Source organism: Onychostoma macrolepis, chromosome 17, assembly GCF_012432095.1.
Source record: "Onychostoma macrolepis isolate SWU-2019 chromosome 17, ASM1243209v1, whole genome shotgun sequence".
Taxonomy (NCBI): Eukaryota; Metazoa; Chordata; class Actinopteri; order Cypriniformes; family Cyprinidae; genus Onychostoma; species Onychostoma macrolepis.
The window spans coordinates 20,651,616-20,665,760 of record NC_081171.1 but is presented as its reverse complement, the minus strand read 5'-3'; the positions used below and the strand labels follow the sequence as shown (position 1 = coordinate 20,665,760).

The 14,145-nt window shown below is 36.3% G+C and overlaps 1 protein-coding gene across 4 annotated transcripts in view; it reads left to right on the top strand.

Moving 5' to 3' along the window:
* The first annotated feature begins 357 nt into the window (after nt 1-357).
* The window catches only part of myo6b (myosin VIb), a 58,335-nt gene continuing 44,547 nt past the window's right edge, over nt 358-14,145 (top strand). For 2 of the 4 annotated variants that reach the window (XR_009266718.1, XM_058749281.1), the window contains exons 1-4: nt 358-604; nt 9,346-9,487; nt 11,544-11,613; nt 11,745-11,818. Coding sequence is in view for 2 of the 4 variants with exons in the window: in XM_058749281.1 (XP_058605264.1) it covers nt 9,371-9,487; nt 11,544-11,613; nt 11,745-11,818 (261 nt within the window). In the remaining 2 variants the exon portion in view is untranslated. The remainder of the gene's footprint in view (nt 605-9,345; nt 9,488-11,543; nt 11,614-11,744; nt 11,819-14,145) is intronic. The other 2 variants (XR_009266717.1, XM_058749280.1) reach the window with 2 other exon arrangements.

The window sequence follows — 14,145 nt, the reverse complement described above, 5'->3', positions numbered from 1 at the left end:
TTTGTGTGAAGAGAACTGATCAAATGAAAATGATTTTCATGTAAATGTATTTTACTCGTTTATATTCCACACAACCGTTAAAAATAGTCATAATATTTCACGAATAACACATTACTCTACTTTTACAGTAAACAAACGGTGTTGGCTGTGTGTTAAAAGTCATGTTATTTTTGTCATTAGATAGATGGATGGATATGGTTGTGTCTCAAAACCCTAGTGAGCTCCCTACCTAGGCAGCATTTTGGGCCGTCATGTACTATGTTAAGTTGCTTCTTCGCGAGTCTATGAGGCGCAAAACTGTTGCGCGTTTCTGTAACGGCCAAGACGCTGCACGCGCCTGCTCTGTGACGCCCACATAAGCTGTATAGATAGTCGGCTCTCTGTGTTTTGAGACACGGCCTGTGTCTGTCACAGCTACCGTGTCACCACTGAGGTCGCTGTTATTCCTGTGGACTTCAGTCTGAAGCCGGACACACTTAGAGGAAGGACAGCGGCTTTGAAAAAGGGAATATTTAACATCGAGGGAATCTGTCACCGCTAACCGGGACAGTCTGTCGCTTCTCTGTCCACAAAGACAGCTGCTCTTACCGGACTTACAGATAAAGTGAGTGACTTTACTTACTTTATTTGTTGCGTGGCTTCTATTTAGAGCAGCTAGAGGTTTGTTTGTTGTCTGGTGTTAAGTTGTGTTTAATTGCTTTTACAGTGGCGAGCTAGCATGCTGCTAATGAATGGGTCTATTATTAACAGTCGCCAGGTGAATTTCGCATATCGTTTGTTTTAGTAACAATCAAAATTCTGTTTAAATGCAAGATTTAAAGTGTAACACTTGTGTAGTATTTGCAAATATTGCACTTCATGTAACTTCTCGTCTATCCGAGATAGTTATATTTACTCACACTTTTGCATTTGGTTGGCTTTAGTTATATTATTTTGTTTTTCAGTGAGACATTTGTTTTGTTTTGTTTTGTGACCATTTAAGTGTGTGACCAAAGTTTTCCAATGAATAAAGGCTGTATGTCATGGAAACTCGATTGGTTTTTATGTATGGTTAAGGAGTTTAACTTTTGTGATCTGAAGGGCCGAGTTAACGTTATTTATTTGTGTTTCATTCATATGAATGATGGATGCTTTGAACACTGTATTAGGTGACTGTAAACTCCAGTGTCTGCGCATGCGCGACTGCTCTGGTTAAACCTCGTAATGGTTCCACCTTTATAATCCCTCCTGGGTCATTGCACGAATGTGTGTGAACACCGACTTCGACAATGAAAAGATTTTACTGTGTGCTATTATAGAATGTTTTTAAACACTAAAATAGAAAAATGTTTTATAATATACAATTTATTAATTTAATAATTTTTAATATATAAATTAGGATTATATAAATATATATTTGACTCATATTTGAACTCATATTTAAGTTTACAGATATAGTAAACTCAGAAGGTTGCACATTTGAACTTCCATGTTTATTAATTATCAGAGTGCAAGTGTTTGTGCCTGTATAATTCTGTATTTTAGCAGAATTATGAATATTTTTTATTCTGATGTCACCATTGCCCTGTGCAAGTGTTTTTTGTTAACTGTGTACCATGTAGAAATAACAATTATTTATATATATATATATATATATAAGAAAAACTATTTTACCATATTAACTTACAATGTTATTTTGGCTTTGTTTAAAGTATTATATTGTGTATCAAACACGAATCATGATATGAATGTACTGTTACACCCCTAATATATAATGTAAAAAAAAAAAAAAAAAGGGGGGACAATGTACTGCATTAATATGAAGGAATTTTCCATATTTATTTTTTATTTATATATTTATTTTACTTGTATTTTGTATTTTGCACTTTTAGGGTTAACGGAAATGTCAGTAAAATTGCTAGATAATATCCTGGCAGAAAATTACCAGTACATATTGGTTTTATTTGTCTTTTATTTATTTTTCTACTTATTATTATTATTATTATTATTAATTTGTATATAAATTCTAGCAATAAAAGCTAGATTTTTAATGATTTAAATTATTTAAACATTTTAAAATGGAAAAGGAATCTGTTTCATGGAATGACCCTGATAGGAAAAAACACTCACTCAGCTGGCCTGTATTTCTATATATGATATCCATGCCTTTGTACAAAGAAGAAATGTCCTCCCATCCCTGCTGAGGACACACAATTACACAAAATGTATTTTAACTGATCATCAAAGTAATGGCTTTCATAAATTAAACATTATCAGGATTTTGATGTTTGAAAAGCACAGTAGTTTTTATTACAAACTAGAAACCTGCATACCAACTAGTAACATTTGGCTTGATTTAAGGTGTTTTTTTTTTTTTTTTTTTCCTTGCATATTAAAACACTCATTTGAATATTTATAGAACTCAGCAAAAGCGCAGGAAAATGTTGGCTTTGGAAGTCCCATCGACACTGGCCTCTTTGCATCCTGTTGCGTCCTGTTTTCCATATCCTCTGCCTATAAAGAGAGCAGGAGCAGAGGAAGAAAGGGGAGGGATACAGTATGTGTGCTACAGGAAACTCACACAGCCCTTTGACCCCAAACCATTGCCTATGACAACGTCTGTACTGCTGCCATCAGCATGAACATAAATATGTGCAATTACTCATCTCTCTATGACGTCTCACTGTAAACATGTAGCTTCAGATAGATGGATGTTTATTTGATGAAGGAGCAATGAGCCAAAAAATGTGGGAAAAGAAATGTCTGTTGTTGACTATCACAGTAATGTTGACGTGGAGTGTTTCTCACAGTTTTGTTGTTATTTTGGATCTGTTGATTCTTGTGGAAGAGATTGTATCTCAGCCAGGCTTGCATTGCCAAGCATGCTTTGAAAGGACTTGTGTGTTCATTAGTGGATACAGTATGTAGCCATTTTATTTTATTCTATAATTTTTTTTATTTATATAAAAAAGTGAATTACATGCTGTTTGCTTGATTTTTTTATTTTTTATTTTTCACCAATATTTACATGTTGCTATGCAACTTTGGTTTAAAGGTCCTAAGTTTATTTTCTCTTCATCAACATATCACTTGTTTCATTGTCTCTCAGGCATTTTCAACAAAGCCTTCTTCTCTTTCGATGGCCATCTGCACAGAATATAGCCATAAAACATTTTTATTGTGTGTCTAATGCAGTGCCGTCATTGTGACACATAATTATAAAGCTTTTATCAAAATGAAATGTTGTGTAAGCATATTATGATTAAGTTAATGTTATAACAGATATAAGATATGATGAAGATTAATCTAGAAAGTAACTGTGACGAGTTGAAAGATCTGTAGCATTTACAGGATGAGTCTGCATCTAGGTTACCCACAGTTCATCCTGATAAATATTACACTTTTTTTTTTTTTTTTTACTTTTAAATTAATTTTTTTATAAACATGGCACTTCCTTTTCTGGAACTGGTGGAGCCATTGAGTTTACATCATTATCTGGTAGCTAGAATGATTAACCATGGGAACAATAATACTGTATATAGCTGCTGGCTCTTATTATATCTTATTTAAAAATCCAAGTGAAGGGCATGTGGCAAATGAACTTTGGACTCATTTTGTCTTTGAGTACTTTTACATTTCCCTTTTCCACTGCAGTGGATGGCTATTAGGGTCACATCTGATAAATAGCATGTTACTGTGTTAAAGTTTGAATGTGTTATATCATGTATCGATGAGGAATCAGCCAGATCAGATTGTATCTTTCAAGAGAAAGTCTAAAGAAGGAGTGATGTCTAATAAAAAAAAAAAAAAAAAAACAGCAACAAAAGCAATATTAGTTATTCACTCAAACAGCTCTCAAGTTGGAGTTCACAAATAGTGAAAATAGTTATGAAAGTTTTTGTAAAGATTATTTTAAATAGGTATGTTTTATAAATTATTTTATTTCATTTATTATTAATATTTCTGTTCTTTAATTTTGATTTCTAGACTTGAATATGAACAATAAACAATATATAGTTAGGCTCACCCCAAAAGTATAATTGGCTTTAAAACACTCTTTGTGTGTCCAGTCTACATAAAAAGTCTTATTTTTATGCTTATCTATTATTTATGGAAAAGTCAAGTCATGGAAAATTCAAGGGAATTAATTGGACAAAAGGTTTAGTGCTGCTCCATGTTTAAAAATATGTTTACATTATGAGTACATGTTAAAAAGACATTACAAAGATAAACATAATCAACAGATTGTTATTATGACATCTCATTTTACCAAGACTGATCCAGCACAGAATTGAGCATTATGTGAGAAGTAACATGCAGATAGTTTTCTGATGAGCAGTGCTGCAGAACAGAAGCATATACCCATGCCAAGTCTTTGTTCCTTTCAAAAGACTCATGTGAGACTCGACTGATTGGCACACATATGCTTCTGAGCATATAATGAGGTTAGTTAGCATGCTTGACAATTGATAATTGCGCCGTGGGGAACTCTTGGGACCGGGCCATCGTCAGAGTGCCAGAGAATGGGAAATGTTGCCCTGGACCAAACCTGAAGTGATTATCACGTCCTACCTCACTCGCACAGCAGACGTCTTTGACTTAAAGTCAGTGCTGTACTCTTGTCGTCAGGTATAATAATGCCCTTGTGATTAGCCATTATTGCTTTTGTAGACTTTGACAGCAGTTCAGTTACAGGTCATGCAGTCTGCGGCCCTCAGTGGATATCATGGATCTTAACGGATGTCATCCAGTGCTTCAGATAAATCACCTGATCTTAATAGGGAATTATACTGAACACTGTAAGAAGTCTATGGTTTATTGTAGGATCAGAGTGAGATCAGATAGGGCCACCAACTGTTCTCTCAAGAGGAGAGTCTGTGCAGATAAAGATGGCTCAGAGAGCAGAAGCGTCAATCTGTTATTACAGGATAAGCCCATACCTGAAGGGAATAACGAAAAAACATATGGAGCAACAAGCCAGGAGACTAAAATACCTCAACAGAACTGCTGTTGAAATGACAAGTCCTTGGACCACAGTCACAGTAGATGGCACATTTGTCTGAGAATGGCCTAATTTTCCAAAACATCATTAGATGGCATAAAATAACACATTTTTACCTTTCGTAATAATATGAGACCAATCAGACCATCGTGGTGTTTGCTAAGGCAGGCATCAAAATTAATATTGTTCATACTTGGAGTATGGAATTCAAACACACTGCATGATTTTCAACTTGCAGATGATTAAAAAAGGAGAAAAATTCCCATGCACTTTGTGTAAGGGCTAGCTTTGTTGATTGTGGGGATTATATGTTGACTTGATTCACTCTTAAAAGAGTAGCCTAAAGTTAGTATATGTGGCCTAAATAACCAGATGCCTTTCCAATTGCTTGAACTGGGTCTTCAATATGTCTCAAGCACCTCTTGCATCATGGAGGGTGTTTACACTTGGTGTTTTCATGATTCAGTAGACATCAGATCAGTAAAATTGCATGACGTGATGAAATCTAAGTACTTCCATGAGACTTGAGCATTGATTTAGGCCAGCAAACAACTACCTGAAAAGGCCTAGCAACCCCACAGAACACCCTAGCAATTCCAACCACTCAGAAAGCACTAAAGCTGTGCTTTTCATCTCTAACAAATGACAGAACAGAAGTTATTATTTTCCAATAAGGATTAGTACTGGAGCTTTGTTACGTTCTGACCAAATGCTTATGCAGAATTTTTGAATTCGATTTAAGCTTTGGATGCATTGAAATATTTCAAGTTTTGCAGCTAAGACCGTATGTGACCACCTGACAGCATGTGATGTAATCAAAACCGCAAGTGTGAGGTGAGAATTACCAGCACTTTTGAACTAAAATATTAATATTAATAACACCTATTTCTGTAGCCTTCCTGTAGTTGCAACAGTAGAGAATGGCACTAGCAATGAGTGTCAAATGCATAAATGTGTTTGTAAAATTGGCGATTATGAATAAATATGTCAGATATAATTAATACGTAATTATTTATGTTGTTTATCCATAGTAAACCTGCTATGCTTTTCTTTCAGACATACTGGCGTCATTTATTTTCTGTGGACATATGCACTATTTATTTATTATACCATGGTGAATAAGTGGAGAGTAGGGGTGGGCGATATGACTAAAATCTTATATCATGATAAGAGTAATTTTATATCACGATAACGATATAGTTATTTTTGTTACCAAAGTTTTTGATACCATAGAATTTTCTTAATTCTTGTCACCAGTGTCAATATCAGACACAGACTGAACTGCTGCGGAGAAAGTGCATAATACAATTTGTTCTAAACATGTGACAAGCTTTATATGAAGGGCTTTAAAAAAAACTCGAACGATATAGTAGCAAGTAGCCTATAGTTCATAGTTTGAGTTTAAAGCGGCTCGCGCTCTGCGTGTGAGGCTGACAGAGATGCTACTCACGCTGTTTAATGTGTTTGAGATGTGCTGTTTTCCTTAATGCATAACTTGTATTTCACAGGTATATTCTCCATCTGTAAATGTTAAAAAAGCCATGGAAATATTTCCATTTTGCTGTCAGAAGTGCATGAGCTTTTGCTTTGCGATGCTCCGCTAAACTTCACAGACTTCATTTAGAAGGAGCGCCAAACAGACAGAGCGCAATGAAATAGGAGAGCAATAACTCTGACTAAAATATTCATTTTTCTGAAATTTGTAGTTGGACAATAAATGTGACATATGTAGAATTTTAAACCCACAAGAGTAAAACGTAATGGGGTTATCAAAATAGCCTTTTTACTCAATTAGTCTGTGCTTTTTTATTATTTTCATTTTTAGTTTAGTAAATTTAACTTCTGCTTTAAAGGGATTATTTTTGTTTTTAGATTGCAATGTTACAATGTAATGTGATTTTAACCCTTTTTTGCACATAATATATGCCTACATGCTTACATTCATTTTATTTGTTTAATCCAAATACAAAATACCAAGATTTATACCGTATACCGCAAATCAGCCAAAAAACACAGAGATATGAATTTTTGCTCTCATCGCCCAGCCCTAATAAGTGTGTGTAATTTAACCATTCAAAGCCAGTAAAGCAACAAAAATATTCACGCGCTCTGAGCAGTGGATTCATGCTCGCCGCTCAGAAACAGTCTCACAGAAAGCGTGTGCACATAGCGCTGCTGTTTGCTTTTAAATCGCTTAAAATCACTCATTTTTAAACTGTAATGCTTTAAAGTATGTACAAACAATACATTTTTGTGACCATGGTGCACCGCAACATGACGTGAGTACATAACCGCGATATACAGTGCTGTGAAAAGGTTTTTTCCCCCTTCCTGTTTTTTTTTTTTTTTTGCATATTTGTCACACTTAAAAAGATTCAGATCATCAAACAAATGTTAATATTACAGAAAGATAACCCGAGTAAATACAAAATGCAGTTTTGAAATAATGATTTCATTTATTAAGGGAAAAAAGCTGTCCAAACCTGTCTGGCACTATGTGAAAAAGTAATTTCACATCGCTGTGGAGGAATTTTGGCCCATTCTTCTTTGCAGAATTGTTTTAATTCAGCCACATTGTAGGGTTTTCGAGCATGAATGGACTGTTTAAGGTCATGCCACAGCATCTCAATTGGATTTAAGCCAGGACTTTGACTTGGCTTAATTTTGTTTGAGGTGGACTTGCTGGTGTGTTTGGGATCATTGTCCTGCTAGATAACCCAAGTGCGCTTGAGCTTGAGGTCACAAACTGACGGCAGCACATTCTCCTTCAGGATTTTCTGAGAGAGTGCAGAATTCATGGTTCCATCAATTATGGCAAGTCATCCAGGTCCTGAAGCTGACTGTTGGTATGATGTTCTTTTTACGAAATGCTGTGTTGGTTTTACGTCAGATGTAACGGGACACGCACCTTCCAAAAAGTTCAACTTTTGACTCATCATCCACAGAATATTTGCCCAAAAGTCTTGAGGATAATCAAGAAATTTTTTGACAAATGTGAGACGAGCCTTTGTGTTCTTTTTGGTCAGCAATGACTTTTGCCTTGGAACTCTCCCACGGATGCTGTTTTTGCCCAGTCTCTTTCTTATTGTTGAATCATGAACACTGACCTTAATTGAGGCAAGTGAGGCCTGCAGTTCTTTAGATGTTGTTCTGGGTTCTTTTATGACCTCCTGGATGAGTCGTTGTTGCGCTCTTGGAGTAATTTTGGTTGGCCGGCCACTCTTGGGAAGGTTCACCACTATTCCAAGTTTTCTCCATTTGTGGATAATGGCTCTGACCGTGGTTTGCTGGAGTCCCAAAGCCTTAGAAATGGCTTTATAACCCTTTCCAGACTGATACATGTCAACTATTTTGTTTCTCATCTGTTCTTGAATTTCTTTAGATCGCAGCATGATGTTTTGCTCTTTAAGCATGCTTTACTTTGTCAGACAGGTTCTATTGACAGGTGATTTCTTGATTCAACAGGTCTGGAAGTAATCAGGCCTGGGTTTGGCTAGTGACCTTTAACTCAGCTTTCTAAAATAATGTGGTTAATCACAGTTCTTTCATGATTTAACAGGAGGGGGCAATTCATTTTTCATGTAGGGCCAGGTAGGTTTGGACTGCTTTTTCCCCTTAATAAATGAAATCATAATTTAAAAACTGCATTTTGTATTTACTTTACCACATTATCTTTGTGTAATATTAAAATTTGTGTGATTATCTGAATCTTTTAAGTGTGACAAATATGCAAAAAATAAAAACAGGAAGGGGGCAAAAACCTTTTCGCAGCATTATAAATGATAGTCCAAAATCTCTACCGGTTGACAGATTTCTACTTTTTAATTGTGTCTACCAGTATATCGCCCACCCCTAGAGTAACAATTGCTACATGGCCAATATGAAAGTTCTGCACAATCTGCCACTAGGGGGCAAATTTCGAAAATTGCATACAAATGTCAGAGATTGTGGAAGAGGGCTTGACAATGTTATTGCAGCCACAGCACCCTAGGAATGACCTAGCAACCTCCCAGAACATGCTAACAATTCTCTAGCAACCACTGTAACATTGAGGCTACGAGATTTGCATGAGAAAGCTCCACTCATATTGTCTTCAGAGATCTAGTTTCAGTGTGCGTTTGTACATTATGCATATCAAGACTTTGAAGTGGTTAATGTAACAAGTAGTTTTGTTATTTCCATTACCATCATCTGTACTGGAGATGACCTTGTCAGTTTCCACTTGCAGCATTCTGAAACCCATTTTGTTTACAGTCACATCGTTTGTGTTAACAATTACTTTTCTGTTGGACAAGATTTGCGTACTGCCAGCCAAGTCAGTGTTTAAACTTGTGTGTGTGTGTGTGTGTGTGTGTGTCTTCCAGAGCTGCGGTGTAGTTGCGGGGTGCAATGGAGGATGGGAAGCCTGTGTGGGCGCCCCACCCAAACGAAGGGTTCCAGCTGGGCATGATAGTGGACATCGGTGCGGATGCGCTCACCATAGAACCTCTCAATCAGAGAGGAAAGGTAAGACGACAGCTTTACTGCCCTTGAAAGGCATCCTGTTAGCATTTAACCAGTGACCAAGCAGGTGGTGGCTATTGATTTTATACCATATTGTCATGCTTCATGTGTTCATACGAGGGAAAACTTAGCTTAGTTGCTAAGCACCTTTGATGCCTTATTCATCCACTGAGACCAGAGTACCTCAGGCGATCATGTGATCAGCGTTTCTGCTGACGTGCTGAGTTTTTCCCACCACACGCTTGATTAACCTCATGATGTGTATAAAAGGCCTCCAGGTATCTGAGCAATAGGTAAAATGTGAGAACATGTGTATGTGGAATAGTGCTGTGCCATGTAAGGGTGTCACTTGCAGGGGCTTTGAATAAGTAATGAGCTCTACCTGCTGCAGGTGTGTGGGTCACATTACACTCAGGTTAGGTTCATTAGACAAAAAAAAGCCACCTGTGTCTCGGCTGCTTACACGCACCCTTAGAGACTGTAGCACTGTGTGTGATATTTCTGAAAATGAAATACCTGACAAACTCACCTTGCGAGGACATTCTCACAAGAACTAAATAATGTAATATCTCTTGTCTAAAAGTGGTGCAAGGTGCATTTTAGGGTTAGGGTTCATTTTTAGGAACTATAATTCATGATGTGGCATCCATTTTTAATGGATCTGTTCAATTATTCTGAAATGTGTTAAAAATGCAATTCATACTGCACATGCAATGACTTAAAATATGCAAGGGGTAAAATCTTATAATATCTTAAAATCAAGATAATATTAGTTCTGTATATTTTTCTTATTATTTAATAATAATAATAATATTAAATGATCAAACTTGCTTATTAAAGTTGGCATGAAGCAAAATTTGCGATTTATCTTTTCTTACTATATATCCAACAACTTCTTGAAAAACAAAAAATGTAGGTAGGGACTCACTTGATTTTGTCCATGAGGAATCGATTAGATTGTTGCCATTTGCTAATTGCTGTGATCTCATGTGAGTGACAGATTGCTGGAGGGAACTGATTATTGTTCCTTCCCTTGTGATGGAGCACATGTCATCAGAGAAGAGATGTCCGTGCATATATATATTTATTATTAAGTCATAAGTCAAAGTTGGAAAATGTCATGTGGTGCAACTCCTAAAAAATGTTTGAAAATATAATTCTTAAAAGAAATTTTAATAGTATTTATAGAACATTTTTACCTAAAATAAATAATTTTTAAATGGCACATTTTAATTCTAATTAAAAAAGAAAAATCATAAAAATTCTTACAAATCTTTCAAAACCAACATGAATTCAAAGATCATATTTCTAAGAACTTTTTAAAGCTATAGATTTTATTTTCATTATCATTAACTCTTATTTGTCATTGGCACATTAGCTTTTATTAAACTAAGGTAAACAATGCGTGATACGTTCCCACTTGAATATATCAAGGTTGTGTGTGTTTTTTAGGTCAAAGAGGGAGATGATATCTGTGACATTGAGGCAGATAATAATTTCCTAATGTAAATGGCTTATATAAAAGTGAGGGAGTGGAATAATGTAAAGCAGTAAAGTCAGCAGGGATGAGATGGGTTTTCTGGGAAAGGTCAACCTGTCTCATCTCGCTCTGAATATGACCAACTATGTGTGATGGGCAGTTTTCGGTGTCTTATAATGTGTCATGTAATGGATTTCGCAGCTTATGTTCTCACCTTTCACATTAACATGACTTTACTGTTTCTTCTCTGCATTATGGCCGCCATTAGACACAATCAATCATGGCTGACCTAGCACCGCTCTTCAGTGTCATTTACTCAGTCGTAAGTTACGTATGAAGACCTTGAGTGTTTATAGCTTCAAACCTCGCTGAAAGTAACCAGACACAGTTAGAAATGAGAGAACAAACGGCTGCCATCATCTACTTGTTTTTTGTCCCATTAATCTTCTGTGTGGTCGTAAATGCTGTGCACTTTTAATAATATGGATAAATAGTGAAATAGGTCAATGTAGGCAGTTAGGCCAGGTTTTCATTTGGCCAGAGGTCACAAAGTTGACAATGCTCATTTTGACATTGCAGACGTTCCTGGCTCCCATCAATCAGGTCTTTCCTGCCGAGGACGATGTGAACAAACATGTTGAAGACAACTGTAAGTATATAACTTAGTTGGGGTGCATCAGCCATTAGCATTACGTAAAATAGTTAAGCTTATGATGTTCAATGATATTCTCAAATTTACTTGGGATATATTTATTTACATGTTTACATATTTACTTCCAGGTTCTCTTATGTATTTAAATGAGGCCACTCTTCTGAACAACATCCGTGTCCGTTACAGCAAAGACTTGATCTATGTAAGTCAAATTTCCATAATTTCTGTGCCCTTTTCCAAGGCCAAAACTATGCAAATGCACAAATACTTGGCCAACTTATAACATAGTCATGGTCCAATTTTAACGACTTAATTTTGGGGATTTTGCAAGGTCCGTTATGTATTGTCAATAGGGAGTGGTGCATTAAGATTGGCTCGCACAGAAGTCTTTCAAACCATGCATTTCTGTTGGTCAATGTGGCAGATTAGCTGCAAATTTGACCAACTATGTGACATGAATGAGATCTGTAGGAAACTTTTTTTCGGCCTCACGTGAAAATTGCACGGATTCCTATTCAAATGATAGGATTTACACTTGAAATTTAGCTGAACGATGGTAAATGTGACCACACTTTTTTGCACTATTTTGGCAGTTATAAAGCTCGGGACTCAAGGGGGTGATAGAGTTTGCTTGCAGTGTTTGTGCTAGACTGGATGTGTTATTATTATCTGACTTTGATTAACTTGTTTTACAAAAAAAACTACAGTGTACGGGAAGTAAAAATGTAATTGATTTTCACCATATGAAAACATTTTAACCATTACTTATAAACCCTTGAAAACAGACCTACTGGTAACTCCAAGGCATTTTATCATTTAACAGCAGAATCCCTGATAGCTTCCTGATAACTACATTACCCGTGATTCCGTAAAGAGCAAATCATGGCAAAAGATCTCTTCAGTGAATGGCCACTCCTATAATCTCTATGCTTTCAAAATACTTAGATATTTGTAAACAATACATATTTAGCCATAAACCAAATATAAATTTATTAGTGCTGTGAAATTGATTAATTGTGATTAATCGCATCCAAAATAAACGTTTGTGTTTACATAATATATAATATGTGTGTACTGTGTATATTTATACTGTAAATGTGTATATATAAATACACACACCTAATTGTATATATTTAAGAAATATTTATATGTATATATTCATATTTATATGTATATATTCACCCAAATTCTGGAAATGTTGGGATGGGTTTTTTGTTTTGTTTTGTTTTTTTGAATAAAATGAAAACTAAAAGACTTTCAAATCGCATGAGCCAATATTTTATTCACAATAGAACATAGATAACGAACCAAATGTTTAAACTGAGGAATTTTACAATTATATGCACAAAATGAGTTGATTTCAAATTTGATGCCTGCTACAGGTCTCAAAATAGTTGGGACAGGGGCATGTTTACCATGGTGTAGCATATCCTCTTCTTTTCAAAACCGTTTGAAGACTTCTGGGCATTGAGGTTATGAGTTTCTGGAGTTTTGGTGTTGGAATTTGGTCCCATTCTTGCCTGATATAGGTTTCCAGCTGCTGAAGAGTTCGTGGTCATCTTTGACGTATTTTTTGTTTAATGATGCGCCAAATGTTCTCTATAGGTGGACTGCAAACAGGCCAATTCAGCACCCGGACTCTCCTACTACAAAGCCATACTGTTGTAATAGCTGCAGTATGTGGTTTTACATTGTCCTGCTGAAATACACGTCATCTGGAGGGGAGCATATGTTGCTCTAAAACCTTTATATACCTTTCAGCATTCATAGTGCCTTCCAAAACATGCAAGCTGCCCATACCATATGCACTTATGCACCCCCATACCATCAGAGATGCTGGCTTTTGAACTGAATGCTGATGACACGCTGGAAGGTCTCCCTCGTCTTTAGCCCGGAGGACACAGCGTCTGTGATTTTCAAATTTGTCAAATGAAGTCAAATTTGGACTTGTCTGACCATAGAACAATTTTCCACTTTGAAACAGTCAATTTTAAATGAGCCTTGGCCCACAGGACACGACGGCGCTTCTGCACCATGTTCACATATGGCTTCCTTTTTGCATGATAGAGCTTTAGTTGGCATCTGCAGATGGCACGGCGGATTGTGTTTACCGACAGTGGTTTCTGGAAGTATTCCTGGGCCCATTTAGTAATGTCAATGACAGAATCATGCCGATGAGTGATGCAGTGTCATCTGAGGGCCCGAAGACCACGGGCATCCAACAAAGGTCTTCGGCCTTGTCCCTTACGCACAGAGATTTCCCCAGTTTCTCTGAAACTTTTGATGATGTTATGCACTGTAGATGATGAGATTTGCAAATTGCATTTGTTTTTGAAGTATTCCACAATCTTTTTACGCACTCTTTCTCAGATTGGAGAGCCTCTGCCTCTCAAAGACATCCCTTTCATGTTACAGACCTGATATCAATTAACTTAATTAGTTGCTAGATGTTCTCCCAGCTGAATCTTTTTTAGCCTTTTGCTGCCCCCTTGCGAACTTTTTTGAGACCTGTTGCAGGCATCAAATTTG